This window comes from Bacillus rossius, chromosome 1 (assembly GCF_032445375.1).
Source record: "Bacillus rossius redtenbacheri isolate Brsri chromosome 1, Brsri_v3, whole genome shotgun sequence".
Lineage (NCBI taxonomy): Eukaryota > Metazoa > Arthropoda > Insecta > Phasmatodea > Bacillidae > Bacillus > Bacillus rossius.
The window spans coordinates 314,608,105-314,625,273 of record NC_086330.1 but is presented as its reverse complement, the minus strand read 5'-3'; the positions used below and the strand labels follow the sequence as shown (position 1 = coordinate 314,625,273).

The 17,169-nt window shown below is 39.5% G+C and overlaps 1 protein-coding gene across 1 annotated transcript in view; it reads left to right on the top strand.

The window, feature by feature from the left end:
* Positions 1-13,784, top strand: part of LOC134527922 (gastrula zinc finger protein XlCGF57.1-like) — an 82,387-nt gene extending 68,603 nt beyond the window's left edge. Inside the window, exon 5 of the mRNA XM_063360958.1 lies at positions 11,704-13,784. Within this exon, the coding sequence (XP_063217028.1) occupies positions 11,704-12,971 (1,268 nt within the window). The 3' untranslated portion in view covers positions 12,972-13,784. The remainder of the gene's footprint in view (positions 1-11,703) is intronic.
* Positions 13,785-17,169: the final 3,385 nt, after the last annotated feature.

The window sequence follows — 17,169 nt, the reverse complement described above, 5'->3', positions numbered from 1 at the left end:
GCAGTAAAATTCACATCGCGCTAAATGAATCCACGCAATCTGAAGATGTGCTAAGTGAGGGATAGGTGTACTCCTCTTGTTGATTCTCTTTGATGGCTGTTAACTGTTAGTGGTGGTGTAGCTACTGCTTCAAGAAGCAGAACATACATTGTGGCTGGTACCTTTATATCATGTGTGGATTTTGGAAGGTGGCCATTTTCATGTGCATTTGCAATGTAACATAAAACAAAATCATACGTGTTGAGCATGATACTCGAATGTAGTATCCATTGTGATATGATACTAGGAGATATCCTGTTTGGTGTATAAACAAATCAAACAGGTGTTTAAGATTCATTTGAATTTCAAATTTCCCACGTGTATAGCTTGTTTTAGAGTTTTTTTACTCCAGCAATGATATTTAGTGCTGCTACTTTGTCTGTTTGAGCATAATTATGGTCTGTGTAGTCCATGGTATGAGAGTAAAAAGAGATGTGCATATATTCCCCTCTCATTTTTCTGTTTTAAAACAGAAAAATCAAACATCAAACTGTGATTAATCACTCGCCAAGAGCAGTGAATTCCTGGTCATAACGTAAATTAAACATTTATTAAGACAATAACTCAACATCAAGAACATATTTAAAATTACAATTAATTACATAGGAACTGACTTTACATAAGACAAATTATTATACACTTTACAAAGTTTAAACAAACAAGTTACTATGACTTATCAGGTCAGCTGAGCAGGCTCCCCCCTCTACCCAGGTGTGCAGCCACACTGTGTGGCCTTTTGTGCCAGCACAACCCGGTAACCATGGCTAGATACTGCGCAAGCCTGTGACAGAACAAAGGACAAAAGAATTTGTTCAATTTGCATGCCATCAGGGCACCGTGTCAGTTCCATGCCCCATCTACTCGGTCACACCACCTGTACTGCGCGTGAACTGAGGAGCCGTTCCAGAGTTCCTACAAAGTCCTAAAAGTTGATTTCAAAAACCCTGGAAAATTCTGATATGCGACAATAAGGCCATGAGTGAGTCAACCTGTTCACTATATGACCTTTTGATTTTCTCATAAAAAATAACATAATTGATGGTTCACGACCCACTTAAAGCTTTTAGCTAATATCAACACTGTTGAATTTAGTATAATAATGTTTTTAGTTTTAAAAGTTTTGAAATATAAAGCGTCCATATAGTTTAGTTTAATTACAGTTACAACAGGTGTAAGACAGCCTGTTTTTAATATAAATTGTATTCAGTTTTGATTCTTTGTTTTTCAGTATAATTCGGGAATCCAGGAATGAGAAGTTATCATTTGGGTTTTTGTGTACTAGCAGTCATGGTACTTTAAGATTTGCAGCACAGTGGAAAAACATGGATAGCCTGGGAATATATCAAATTAAGATTGTCAGGTGATATTCACGGAAAAAAATTTTAATACAAGATAATCTGAATATCATCTGGTAATTATTTTCAGTGTGAAACTGAAGTATCAGTAGAGGTTTTTCGGAGATATTACGAAAGACCAAGAAACTTGTCAGTGTGAACCAGTTGCTTTCTGTCCTCAGATACTGGTATACACTGGTATACACTGAGTTGCAAAGTTGCAAAGTAATTTATAAAAATGATATATTCTAATCTCATAACACTGCCTGAAACAGTACATTCACTCGTGTTTGTGACTTCAGCCCCAAATGTAGTCGCCAGCCCGGGTTGTCCTGTGATGTCATGCTGTGTTAGGTAATCATGTCTTTCTTGCAGTTGTTCTATGCATGATTTATAGCATCCAAAGAGACACTCCAAGAATTTCAACAGGTGAGATATTCCCATGCTTCTGTTGTGGCAGAGCTGTCTCTCCATATTTATCTCTCAGTTCATGTTAGATTGTAGTATTTATTTGCATGCTCTAAATTTTTCATGATTCTAGTATAGCACTACAGCAGTTTTTGAGTTAAGATGTAGATATAGCTGCTAAATAACACCCCAGTTAAAAACAAAATTTAGTCTTTAAGTTGTCACACATCACAATGCTGCTTGCAAAAAGTAAAAAATTTAACTGTGTAATCTGTTTTGTCTAGAGACGTACGAGACTGTAAAATCCATAAAAAACTAAACAATTAATAACGATTCACTCACAAACAACTCGATTGGCAGCAAGCGTGCACGATAGCACAACTTACCGCCATGATGGTTCAACAACAACTGTTGCTTCGTTGCCGGAAGCTGCAGGGCTACCTGCCTTGGCAGGCAGCCAACTTGAAAAACTTGGCGCTGCTAGCAAGCAGCGCGGGAAGTTCAAAATTCAAATGTTTCAAACACTATACACTAAATTACACACAATATTTACAAGTCCAAACATTACCGCCCGCCTTGAAATGTCCCATTTCAACAATCATATGGTAGCGGGTAGAGCTTCACCACAGGATGCTTCAAAGTTCCACTAGAAGTCCGGATAGTAGCCACTCTGGCAACACCATCTTTCCCAGGATAGAGCTCCACGATGCGCCCCAAGCGCCACTGTAGAGGTGGGAGTCTGTCGTCTTTCAGGAGCACAAGTTGGTTGGCAATGGGACTAACTCCCTGCTCGTTCCATTTCTGCCGCTGCTGGAGCGTGTGTAAATAATCCCTGTGCCAACGATGCCAAAAGTCCTGTTGGAGGCGTTCCTCAAGTTGCCAACGTTGAAGGCGGTTTAGCCGTACATCCCTCAAGTTAGGCTCTGGTAATGTGACCAGTGGCTCCAGGGTTAAGAAATTGCCAGGGGTTAGAGCACTAGCTCAAAGGGCACAGGGGTCTCGAGTTTAACGTAGCTTCCACCTGCACTAGAAGGGTGTAAAGTTCTTCAAATGTGAGCACTTGTTCACCAATAACTTTACTTAAGTGAGTCTTGAATGACTTTACCCCGGCCTCCCACAAACCACCAAAATGGGGAGCAGCAGGAGGGTTGAAGTGCCACATGACACCGAGCTGGGACAACGCATCAGTGACAGCCTGCTGGTGTGGTGCCGACGACAGAAGTTGCTGAAGTTCCTTAAGACGATTGTGAGTTCCGACAAAGTTGGTCCCGCAATCACTGTAGATATCAGATGTTCTCCCACGCCTGGCAAGAAAACGTTTGTAGGCTCCAATAAATGTATCTGTGGACAGGTCTGAAGCTAGTTCTGCATGAACGGCTTTTGTCGCGCAGCAGACAAAAATACAAAGGTAAGCCTTCAAGACCTTTGCCCCACGGACCCGACCAAGCTTAACCATAAAAGGACCAGCATAGTCAACTCCTACTTTGGCAAATGGTTTAACCTGTTGCACTCTCATAGAGGGAAGATCGCCCATGAGAGGTGCGCTTGCTACGGGTCTTTGCTTGAAACATGGAACACAGTGACGCAAGCAGCGAGAGATGGCATCCTTATCTGCAAGAATCCAGAATTGTTCTCTAAGAATTCCTCTAAGAGTCTGAACTCCAGGATGATGATTCTTTTCATGATAATGGTTAATAATGAGATCAGTCAGATGGTGAGATTTTGGAAGCAGCACTGGGTGCTTCTGCTCAAACGGAACACTGGAGTGAGCTAAATGACCACCTACCCTTATCAGGCCACTGTCATCAAGAAAGGGTACTAGTTTGCGAATCTGAGGGGAAATGCACTGTCCCTTCTTCAGAGCACTTATATCCTCTTTGAAATGATGTGATTGTACCCAGAAGAGCCAAAAATGTAAAGCCTTATTCAGCTCATCAGGAGACATATTGTCAGTCTTGCGCTCTTTCAGTGACACGCGACAATTGTGGGCAAACCGCAATAAACAGCATGTGACACGCAGAAGCCTGGTTAGTCGACTGAATCGCGTTGCCAACTGGCCAAGATCATCAGAGGACGTTACAGTGGTCAAGGTGACAGTCTTCTTCTCCATGACGGCGGGATCCACTTCCACTGCATCTGGTGACTGGGAAGGCCACTGTCCAGGTGACTCTATTAACCATGGTGGGCCAGTCCACCACAAGTGATGATCCAATAGTTGACGAGGGAAGAGACCACGAGAGGCACAGTCAGCAGAATTGAACTCAGACGGTACGTGTTTCCACCAACTGGGACGGGTAAGCTCTTGGAGATCGCTTACCCGGTTAGCTACAAAAGTCTTCAACTGATGAGGAGATGAGTTAATCCATGCTAAAACCACTTGTGAGTCTTTCCAGGCTGTGATGGAAGATACGGGCAAAACTTCTTGGTAAGTCTCAATCACATGATTGAGCACACGAGCCAACTGTAGTGCTCCACAAAGCTCCAGACGAGGTAAGGTTTGGCTTTTGACTGGTGCAACCTTGGATTTACTGATCAGCAGACGAATGATGGTTCGATCATCCGGGCACACTATGCGCAGGTACACCACGGCCGCGTAAAAAATCTCAGAACTATCACAGAAACCATGCAGTTGATAGGTAGAGCCTTCTGGACCTTTAATGAACCGAGCGACAGCAATAGAGGACAACCGAGGGAGCTCCCGGCTAAAATGATCCCACTGAGAAGCAAGATCAGGGGGGAGGTGATCATCCCAGTCAATGGACCGGACCCACATTAGTTGCAATAGATGCTTTGCAAACATTAACAGTGGAGTAAGCCATCCTAGAGGATCAAATATTCTGGCTACATTGGCAAGGATGCTCCTCTTTGTAACAAGACTTGAGTGGCCTCGGATTACATAGGAGAAGGTGTCAGAGACTGGGTTCCATTGAAGTCCTAAGACCTTGACCACAACTTGACTCTCAGGATCCAGATCAAATGATTGGGGCATATCAACATCTTCAGGCGGAAGCCAGTCTATGAGAGCTGTATGGTTGCTCATGAACTTCCTCAACTTGAAGCCCCCTTTGGCAAGAAGAGCTCGAAGGTCCTTTTGGATGGCCAGAGCAGATTCAAGAGCGTCAGAACCGGTAACCACATCATCAACATACACATCGGATTGCAAAACTCTTGAGGCAACTGGAAAGTGGTCTTTCTCATCGACCGCCAGTTGTTGAAGAGTTCGAAGGGCCAAGAACGGAGCTGAGGAGACGCCATACGTCACCGTCTTCGATCGATAATCCTGCACAGGTTCCGAATCACAAAAGCGCCAAACAATGCGTTGGTAGTCCTGGTGCTGGGGCAGAACAGATATTTGACGGTACATTTGTTTAACATCTGCCGTAAACACAAAGGCATGTAGCCGAAAGTTCAACAGTAGATCAAAAATGTCTCTTTGCAACTTGGGGCCGATTAGCAGTGTGTCATTCAATAAGACACCAGATGAGCTCTTAGCAGACCCATCAAACACTACCCGCAGCTTCGTGGTTGAACTCGCTGACTTCACGACACAATGGTGGGGGATATAATAAGCTGGCGTCACATCAATCTGATCATCAGGAATCTTTTCCATGTGACCCATGGCAAGATAGTCTTCCATGAACTCTGAGTACATTATTTTGAGCTTTGAGTCACCTTTCAAGCGTCTCTCTAGGCGCATCAACCTATTTATAGCTTGGGGTCTAGAGGTGTCCAACTCAGGTCTCGAGTGGCAAAATGGCAGGGACACACTATATCGGCCTTCTTCATTTCGGACGTGAGTTTCGGCAAACATGGTTTCGCAAGAAACATCCTCAGGAGACTTGTGTTCTACCCGTGGGAATTCTTCAATTTCCCATAACTTTCGTACAACATCATCTAATGGAGGGTAAGAAGTGAACAGTGTGACACAATGCGATGCCAGGCAGGTTGGTGGAAGTTTGGTGTCCACCCTTCCCATGAGAATCCATCCCAAAACAGAGTCGAGAGCCACTGGAGACCCTTCAATCTTGCCTCCAGTTACGAGAAGAGGAAATAGGTCAGCACCAATAAGCAGGTCAACAGGACCAGGGGTGTCGAAAGAAGGATCAGCAAGCTTCAGATGAGCCACTGATCGCCGCACATCCGATGAGAGTTTGGCACTCTGCAAGTTATTGGTAATGCGTGGTAACACAAATACATCCAGGGCAAACTGATTATCTGGATTGCCCACTGGGGAGATGACAACTGATGTGTAGGACTTAGCCACATTCACAGGTGTACTGGACAAACCATGTATCGGAAGATGGGCCTGTCTGCGAACCAGTCGGAGCTTTTGTAGGCACTGTTCGGTGATAAAGCTGGCTTGACTGGCAGTGTCTAGCAAAGCATGTACAACACAAGGCACACCAGCACGATCGAAAATCTGTACTTGAGCAGTTGACAACAATATTGTTGTTGTTGAGGTAGGTTTAGCAGCAGTTACTGCAACAGTGGCAGGATTAGAGTCAGATGATGGTGGTTCCTTGTCTGAGTTGGATGGGATGGAGTCTTCCTCTGATCGCTGACCCCCAAAATGCAGCATGGAATGGTGACGTGCCTTACAATGGTGACATGAGGACTTAGATGGACACCAATTTGATCGATGTGATGGGGAAAGACAATTCAGACACAACTTATGCTCCTTTACTATTGCATATCGTTCCTTGGGGCTACCCTGCGAGAAGATAGGGCATGACCTAAGCACATGAATGTCACTACACAAGAGACAACTTTGTGACTGTGGAGAACTTACTAATGTGTTTACAGGCTGACCTCAAGACTGCCTCCAGCTGTTTTGGTGCCCTTGAGCCGTCTGTTTGGGAACCTGATTTCCTGAACTCCTAGAACGGGAAGCTATCACAGCCTCATGCGCACGACAATGTTTTTCAAGAAACGAAGTGAAACTACTAAGAGTGGGAAACTCGTCTGTTAATGTCATTTCCCATTGTGTTTGTAAGGCAGCATCCAACCGTTTGCATAGAATGGGCAGCAGCATCAGATCCCACTGGTCTACAGGGACAGACAAGGCCTTAACAGCAGACACATTCTCTGTAACAGTGTTCAACAGTTGGCGCAATGTCTTGGGAGAGTCAGCTGATGCAGAGGGTGCTTGAAGTAAAGCCTCCACATGGACAGACACAATGAGCCTCTTGTTCTCGTACCTACCAACAAGTAGTTTCCAAGCCACATCAAAGTTTACTTCAGACATGGGCAAGGCCTGAATCATGCTGAGGGGTTCACCACTGAGAGCAGTCTTCAGATAAGCCAGTTTCTCAACAGATGAAAGGTCACTATTGTTAGCAACGAGAGTGCAAAATAGGTTGGAGAAGTTAGGCCAATTTTTAATGCTACCCTCAAAACTTGGAAGCGTAATTTTTGGTAAAGCTACCCTAGAATTGCTCACCTTGGGCCTTGACGATGTTGAGCTCTCCATCGAACAACCCTCCAGGGCACTTACCGTCGCCATGACTTCAAAATATTTCTCTTCGAAATCGTCCATTCGTGCAGTCAGTTCTGAGAGATCGATGTCAGAATTTTGTGTTGCCCCGAGAACCACAAAATCCGCCTCGAACTTATCACAAACTTGGGGTAGATCACAAACTGTGGCACGAAACAATCCTTGCTTAGAAACATCGTCAACAACACTTTGAGACAGGTCGACAGCACGTTTGAGCCGAGCCTCTGCTAGTCGGATACGCACGAGTGCAAAGGACCAAATAACCAAAAGACACAACAACGAAATAAACACAACGAAGACCAATATAACCAAGGTTAGACACAGCAAATCAAAATTTATATCCAGCAAAAACACCTAACGCAACGAAAAACATGAGCAGACGCCGATAAATAATACAACATAACCCCAACACGAAATATATTCCACGAAAAACAAAGAAGATATAACAGTTTCTTAGATCGCCAAATCTCTGCGAATTTCTTCTAAAACACGTTGCCGAAGAAATCTTGACCATGAAAATACTCTAATTAACGAGAGTATAGCGCACGAAATAACGTGAAAACGAAGTGTAATTGTTTACCACGTGCACACGAATCACGTTTAAAACAACACCAGAAAAAACCGGAACTATCCGGCCCGGAGGACCAAATGTTTTGTCTAGAGACGTACGAGACTAAAATCCATAAAAAACGAAACAATTAATAACGATTCACTCACAAACAACTCGATTGGCAGCAAACGTGCACGATAGCACAACTTACCGCCATGATGGTTCAACAACAACTGTTGCTTCGTTGCCGGAAGCTGCAGGGCTACCTGCCTTGGCAGGCAGCCAACTTGAAAAACTTGGCGCTGCTAGCAAGCAGCGCGGGAAGTTCAAAATTCAAATGTTTCAAACACTATACACTAAATTACACACAATATTTACAAGTCCAAACATAATCAGTAAGAGAGGTTGTAATGACACAATATTTAAAAATATTAACATGATCCAATAAATGCTGTTAACCATTAAAACCTGCTGCACCTCATTTTTAACATGCTTTTATTAGCTTCACTTGTAACTAACTATGTAATCAAATCTTGGTAGTCGATTTTAACCTACTTCTAATTGTCATATTGATTTTAAACTTTGTAAGTACATCTATCCCTCATTTAGCACGGCTTTAGATTGTGCAAATTAATTTAGCGCAATTTTAATTTTACTGCCCCAGTCTTAAATAGCACGTCTGTAAACTTCAGTTAGCACGAAATCTCGGCAAACAAAAAAAAAGTGGAGCACGATGCCACAAAGTCTGTTTCAACTTCCTTGAACATGTGCTGTGGGATACGTTTAGCCAAACAAGGCAGGGAAGAGAATCACACGCAGGTCTGTCTACGCTATCGGCTGTTGTACAAACATCAGCTGTGGCAAGTTAAATAGTGGCTATGGAGTGTAAAGGACCAAATGTTTTTTATGTCCGCGCAAATGCTGCCGTACCGTACCGTTGTCGCCTGGCCACAGACCGGGCCGTGAACTCAATCTAGCCAGTGGCAGGGAATTCACTCAAAAAAATGCAACGCCTGCCCATTCAGCTGCTGGTAACTGTGCGTGCTTGATCACTCATAATGCATCGTGTTCAAGTATTTGAGACAAAGCTAGAAGTATTGCGGCACGCAGATTGTCATGAAGGCCACGCTTAAGTCTGATGCTGTTGTTTGTACTAGCGGGAATATATTTGACGTTAGATACCAGAACAGAAATAAACAGATGATTCACATGGAAAAGGTTGTCAAATGAATGTTGCAATGAAAAAAAAATTGGCTTGACAGGATTTCTGTGAACCAGGTGGTGATAGCGAATAAGCACTTTAATTTTTGAAAAATTATATATAATTATCCCGACAGTAATATCGGTTTCACTGTCAGTAAAGGATGGTTTGGAAAGAAACGCGATGTGAGTTGAAGGTCATGCCCGGGCGGGCAAGTCAGCCAGGCGACTGATAATAAAGAACTTAACCACGTATCTCCCATTAGGCAGTGTCGTATTTTCATACAAAGTGCGATGAGAGGCATATAATGATAAATGGTGTGACATTTATTGTTGAGTGTTATTCAACGCATTTATTTTACGTAAAGTATATTCGTGCACAATTTTGTAACACATTAAATAAATTAGCCTTGCTATTTATGGAAACTAATGCTTCAGAATAAGTGATTTCGAATAACACGAGCATTTTTAGGAACAAATTAGCCATAAGTGAGGGATAGGTGTATATGTATTCCGGATGACAGTACAATAATTCCATTACTATGATCTGGAGAGAGGGGAAAGGTTCATATGGGCAAAATCCCACAACTTTTAAGCTATGTACAATGACCATGTTTTTTTTGTATCGGTGAGATCGGCACATGGTGAAAGAATTTTTCCGGGGATTGACTACACCCCTCTGGAGGTCAACCCCTTGAAATTTTGGAAATTTCAAAAATAGATTTTCTTTCAATTAGGAGTGTTTCTTATCCAAGAGTCTGGTACATGGTGTAAAATGTACCTGAGGTTTGACTGCCCCCACTCCACCCCTTCTTTGAGGAAAGGTCATTTGCCCCCAATTTTTCGAAAGTCAGAAATATTCAAATAGGGTGATTTTGATGTGCTCTCGAAGTCTTTGGGCACCATCAGATCTCCTCAGTGGGGATGGGGGTATCTTTTGCACCCAACAATTTTAGGACTCTGAAAATTGATTTTTTGTTGCATTTCGCAGAGTATTACAAAGTCGGATATCAGTGGGTCAACCCTCCACCCGAGGGATGATGGGGTACAGGCCCTTTACAACAAAATGTTCTTTTTTTTTTTTGAATAGTGTTTACTAGATCAAGTCTTAACGTGTGCTTTTGTTCGCCGGACCACACAAAAATGTTTTTGGCAACTGTGTTGTGTTGACCGTATGACTCTCAGGCAAGGGCTTCACAACAGCAGAGGAAAGACTTGGGGTGGGGGGAAGGGGTTGGTCATAGTGTCAATGTGAACACATTAAGTAAAAATTAAAATTATATTTTTAAAAGACTAATAAAACATGCTTTTTTGTTGTATGAACAAAAAAGTAACAAATAATCTTTAAATTAAAGTACATAATTTGTTTAACAGCTATAAAATGAATTGTAGCTCTGTGTAACATAATTTTTTTTTTCAATAAGCTTAAAATAAGTATCAAATAATAAACAAAAGAGTCAATATTAATGGAAGTAAAAAGGTGTGGGGTGCTCTCTTCTTTCATTTTCATAATGACACTTCCTTAACGAATATTCATTATGGGAAAATTTAAACCAGTTGATATCAATCGTGCATTGCTCTTTTCTTTCATATTCTTACTAACTATTGTCTTAAAAGAATAGCCATTAGTGGCAGAAAGTTTAAGACAAATGATATCAAGCATCCCACACTTTTTTTATGTTACTTATGTATGATCCTCTGTTACAGAGTGTTTGCATGTATCAGCCTAACATGATACAAAGATTTCTCTTTTTTGTCTGGACATTATAAAACTGCTCAAACTTTAGAATCTACATAAATATAATATTAAAAGTGTTTTATTTTCTGAACACTGTTTGAGAGTTCATTTTATTATGGAAATTTTTTAAATTTTTATTTTCACTCATTTGTTTGTGTAAACATTTGGGTTGCAGTGTATAAAGTTTGAAGCACATGTTTACTGGGCTGCTTTGATTAAAAACAACTTTGTGGACATATACCATATCTTGTTTACACTGTGTCGTAGAAAAGCTTGATAATGGACAACAAAATGTGAACAAGACAACAATTCAATTATGTTAGACGTTAAATGCCTAGAGAACATATAACTCACAGTGGGCTGACAAATTATGAGACAGTTGCAACAATAACAGTAAATACAGACAAATAACTACATTAGGCAGCAAGCCTGCAAACATACAAACCCATAGATAAAACAAAACACTTAATCTGGAAAACTCAACAACACAACTATGCAAAGAAAAACTCCACGATGATACTAAAAAAAAATCAAGACAAACAATGATGATGGGAGCAGATGTTGGTTCCCGAAATGTCTTAACTAATATGTCATAGGAGGGAGGCCTACTGTGATGTAGAATATCTGTTTAGTTTCATCGCTAGGTTCCATTTGATGTTCCTGTGTTATGTTATTTTCCAGATTATCTTTTTAGTATCATCATAGGGTTTGTCTGATGTCGCCTTGTTTTCTAAGGTGGTTATGTGTCTATTTAAAGTTATTGTTTCAACTGTCTTGTCTTTTTTAAGCCCACAGTGATCATAAAATGTAAGCCATGTTGTAAGTCCTAAATATCGTTTTCAAACAATCTTTCTATTGCAAGAATCAATAGGGAACATAGGCTGCATACTTGCATCTTAAACCAATTTAGGTTGTAATGTTATTTATTATATCTTTGTAGGATTTGCCAAAAGCAATGAATTGCTGTACTTGAAGGAAGAGATTCGTGAAGATGAAACTGACACTCAACAAGCAGTTTGCAAGGACGATCTTCAAGTAACTTCTCTTCAACGCTACTCATTGCACTCCCGTCAGTTGGACACATTAGAACTAAAGAAACACCAAGGAACAAAAAAAGTTGTAAAAAAGAAGAAACTTCCTTCTGTGCTCGTCACCAGTGCTAATGGTTCTGACACCAGAAAAAAATCCATCTCATGTTCATTATGTAATACTATATTCATGAAAAAAGTTCATTTGAATGCACATATGATAACACACACTGATTATAAGCCATTCACATGTTCACTGTGTTCTGTTAAATTCAAAAGAAAAGGTAATCTTAAGGACCACATGATAACTCACACTGATGTTAAGCCATTCTCATGTTCACTGTGTTCTTTTAAATTAAAAAGAAAAGAGAATCTTAAGTTACACATGATAAAACACACTGATGATAAGCCATTCACATGTTCACTGTGTTCTGAAAAATTTATATTGAAAAGATCTCTTGAGGTACACATGAGAAAACACACAGATGATAAGCCATTCTCATGTTTACTATGTTCTTTTAAATTTAGAGAAAAGAGTCATCTTAAGAGCCACATGAGAACACACACAGATGATAAGCCATTCTCATGTTTACTATGTTCTGTTAAATTTAAAGAAAAGAGACATCTTAAGAAACACATGAGAACACATACTGATTATAAGCCATTCTCATGTTTACTGTGTTCTTTTAAATCTAGAGAAAGGAATGGTCTTAAGAGACACATGAAAACACACACAGATGATAAGCCATTCTCATGTTTACTATGTTCTTTTAAATTTAGAGAAAAGCATCATCTTAAGAGCCACATGAGAACACACACAAATAATAAGCAATTCTCATGTTTAATTTGTTCTTTTGAATTTAGAGAAAAGATTCATCTTGAGAGCCACATGAGAACACACACAGATGATAAGCAATTCACATGTTCACTGTGTTCTGCTAAATTCAGATTGAAAAGATCTCTTAAGGTACACGTGAGAACACATACTGGTGATAGGCCATTTTCATGTTCACTGTGTTCTGTTAAATTTAGAGAAAAGCATTATCTTAATAGACACATGAGAACACACACAGATGATAAGCAATTCTCATGTTTACTATGTTCTTTTAAATCTAGAGAAAAGTATCATCTTAAGAGACACATGAAAACACACACAGATGATAAGCCAATCGCATGTTAACTATGTTCTGCTAAATTTAGAGGAATAATTCATTTTAAGAGCTACATAAGAACACAGACAAATAATAAGGCAATATCGTGTTCACTGTGTTCGTTTAAATTTAGAGAAAAGTGTCGTCTTAAAATACTCTGATGAAAATATTTTATTATAGGTTTATCTAATGTCCACTGTGTTATTTTTAATTCAATTCTTAAAGAATCTTAAAGTAAACTTGAGGATATACACTAATGACAAACTATTCTCACGTTCATGTAGTTATGTTAAATTCAGTTTCAAGTATACTCTTACAAGACTTTGTATCCCACACTGAAGATAAATTCATTCATATATTTAATGTTTTGTGTTTAATTAAAAAAAAATTATTAAGCTTTAAAAATACATGAGTAAACACACACTTCTATGTAGTTATTTTCATGTTACTGTTTGTGTTACATTCATAACTAAGGGTACTCTTAAAGGACACATGTTAACACACATTGATGATAATCCATTCTCATGTTATATGTTCTGTTAAATTCAGAGTGAAGGGTACTTATAAGGAGCACATGATAACATACATGGATATAAAACATTCTCATGTTATTGTGTTTTGTAATGTTAATATCAAAGTGGACTGCTAAGGGATACATATGTTCCATATAAACTTAGTGAAAATAGTCCATGTGACTTTGGCCCAGTCACCTCAATGATGACTGCAGCCAACCTTAATTGTCCTGTGTTCAGAACATAATTCAGATTAAGTGGAGCAAACCTACTGTTGTTGCTTTCATGCATTTGGCCTCCTGCTTATGCAATAAATCAGAGTAAATTATGGATGGACTCTTTATCTTGTGATGTTTGCAGTCGTCTTCTCATAAGTATTTCTGTTGGACTGAATCCTATTTTTATAATTGTATTCGCGGGTTTGGTCAGAACTAGTCTAGTGCTCCTCTGAATAGATCACTTTGTAACCCCCCTCGTGCCCCAAAATTAGATTATTTTAAATTTATAAAAAATAAGTCCTAGGAAACAGCTGAGCAAAATGATAAAAAAAAATACAAGTATTACCAGAGGTGGCACAGGGCGGTGAACAAGACAATTTGATACTCCATGAACACAAGCAACTTGGGAGCTAGTGGATCGTTTAAATAGATATAGGTAAATAAGAAATAAATAAATCACTACATAATTATATTGGTCTATAGGTTTCCTGGTTTATTTAAAAAGAATTAAATTAAATCTGTTTGCTATTTGTTTTAGATTCTTTAAGTTTCACAATGAAGGGTATTAACAAGGTATTAAAAGGGGGCCGGCCTGATATGATTAAAACAAGTTATACTATACTTTTAACAAAAAAAAATTAAAGTATCTTTCCTGACATATTATAGCATGTTATATTCGTCCACTCATTACTGTAATTATTGTTTCATTTAAACAATTTCACATATTCTTATTTGTTAAGTTTCCTATGCCACTGCTTGCTGGTATTCATTAAGATAAGTTCGTTCGTTGGCTGTAGGGAGAAGTTATATTTTTAAATATCACCCGGGGCTTCAAAGGTGGACGTCTGGCCGGGATAAAACTCTTCTTAAAAGACTCGAAGCTCGAGGTCCTGGACAACATGTTAGGTGCAATTTTGGCCCCCGATAATTGTTGGACCCTGTCTGAAACGCAAGTCAAATTCAGACGAATTAGACCTGCTTCCAGACAGCCAAACACAGTTCACGCAACAAGGCCTACAACCGGGAATTGGGGGAGGAAAAGAGACTGAAGTACTCACCAAACAGGCTGTAGCTCCTGGACTCACGAATAGTCTCGCGCAGAAATCCAAAAGGCGCGGACCGAGAATAGTGCGGAGGTCGCGGAAGAACCCATAATTTAGAAAGAAAAAAAAATTATAAAATTTAAACCAAGACATTACTTGTTGCCTAATTAGAATGACTGACTCGCTACTACTAAATTTCGAAACTGGGATCACATCCCTTGACACAGCTGACTACATTCCTTATTCGAATGAAGAGTTCTTCGTTGCCGCGAAAAAGCCTCTCAACAGAGGAGACGCCGAGATGTCACAGGCCGTCCTGCTCCGCGGTAAGTAGCCGAAGTCTAAGTGCCGCAATGGCGGACAATGCTCCTAATTAAAACGGGCGCTCGGCCCTAGGGAAAAGAGGGGGAATGTTCGGCTCTGGGCCGAGAACTTCCGGAGGTGACCGAGGTGGGCGTAACAACAACAACATCAGTTGATGCGCCGAAGGACGACCACCGCGCGCTCTACCGGTGGGCACAGAAAGCTACATAGAATCGACTTTTACTGGACGCGAGTTGAAAGCATAGGGGCTTGTGGCGCAGCCGGTGCTGCTCTCTGGCGGCCTAAAGGGGAAAGTAGAGGGAGGTTAGCAATGTCGCCACAAGGTGTCGCGGGCGTTAGCTCCACTCGCTGGCGACAAGTGCAGAAGTTACTATTTCTGCCACTAGATGTTATGTGTGGTCCATATTTGCACATATTTTTTCTGTGGCAAATCGTCCTTGAAGTAGGCCCCTGCCTGGCGATTTCACGTCAGGGCAATGATCCTGGGCTAAATTCTGAGAACCAAAAGGTGGGTGGGGGACTGGGGGGTGAGATGAAACACTAAATCTAATCTATCAACAAAATTTCAAATAACATATTACCGAAACAGAATTTAAAAATAACTGCAAAATTTGCTTTGAGACGTGACCGAGGGGGGCGAGTGGACATGTGATTCTCGAGACATCCCCTAACATATTCCACAAAATCATAAACAAAGATCGGCTATACATACACTATCAGTCACACAAGGTAAAAGAATTTATTTCGGTCATGCAGTGTAACAAATGCCTGAAATTCGGACACACAGAAAAAAGATGTAGGGGCGACATCACATGCTGTTCTAAGTGCTCTGACACAGGACACTTGGAGCAACAATGTAAGGAAAAATTTTTAAAATGTATAAACTGTACCAGAGCTAAAAAACCCGACAAGGAATGCAAACACTCAGCGAAAGACATAAACTGCCCCCTTTTTGTTTCGGCCAAAACTAGAGTTAAAGACAATATAAATTATACTGAGCAATAATACATATAAATTTTTACAAGCAAATCTACAAAATTCTAGAATAGTAACTTTAGATACAAACGCTAAAATTGTAAACGTTGGCTATGATGTAGCATTTCTTCAAGAACCCTATTTATATCTAAATAATACATAAATTTGAATAAAGATTGGCATGCAACACATAATCAAACGGAAAGTAAAACACTAACGGCCATAATAATACATAAAAGAATAGAAATTTTAGAAATGAAACATATTAAAATTAGTGAAATAATAGTAATAATAGCAAAAATAAATAATGTAGAAACAGTACTAATTTCAGTGTACCTCCCCCCATCTAAAGACATAGAATATATTTTAAACCTAATACAAAAAATAAAAAAAGAAAATCAAAATAAACCATTCATTATAGCAGGAGACTTTAATGCAAAATCACATAATTGGCACTCTAAAAACAACGATGAAAGAGGCGAAATAATTACTCAATTTACAGAACATAATAACTTAAAAATTCTAAATTCAGAAGGTAATGATTACACATTTGATAGTATACAAGGACAGGAAAATATAGACATCACACTAATTTCAAAAGATTTCGAAAACAAAAGAATGGACAGTAGAAAAAAGTTTAAGCGACCATAATATAATTACATGGAAAATTAATAATCACTCAACTCCAATTATAAACAGAGAAAAAAGATTACACAGACTAACTACAGACTGGGAGTAAGCTAGACAACACATTAAAAATAATCCAATAAATATTAAAAACCTAGAAATTAACGAACAGATAAACACACTACAACAACAAATCATAACAGCATGCACACAAAAAAATAATCACACAATCATTAAAGATAAAAATAAAACAAAAATTTGGTGGTGGAATAAACAATTAGAAAGAACAAGAAATCTAGTAAATAATAAAAATAGACAATACCGACGATGCTGTCCCTGTAGGGCTAAACAACAATATAAAGAAGAATTAAAAATTTTACGTAAAAAATATAAACAATCAATAATTAAAAATACAAATGAAAATTGGGAAAAATTTGTAAAAGATGAAGTTAAAAAATCAGTTTGGAATGTCCCCGATAAAATTGTTAGAGGTAAAATTAGACGAACAGAACCCATAAATAGTATAAA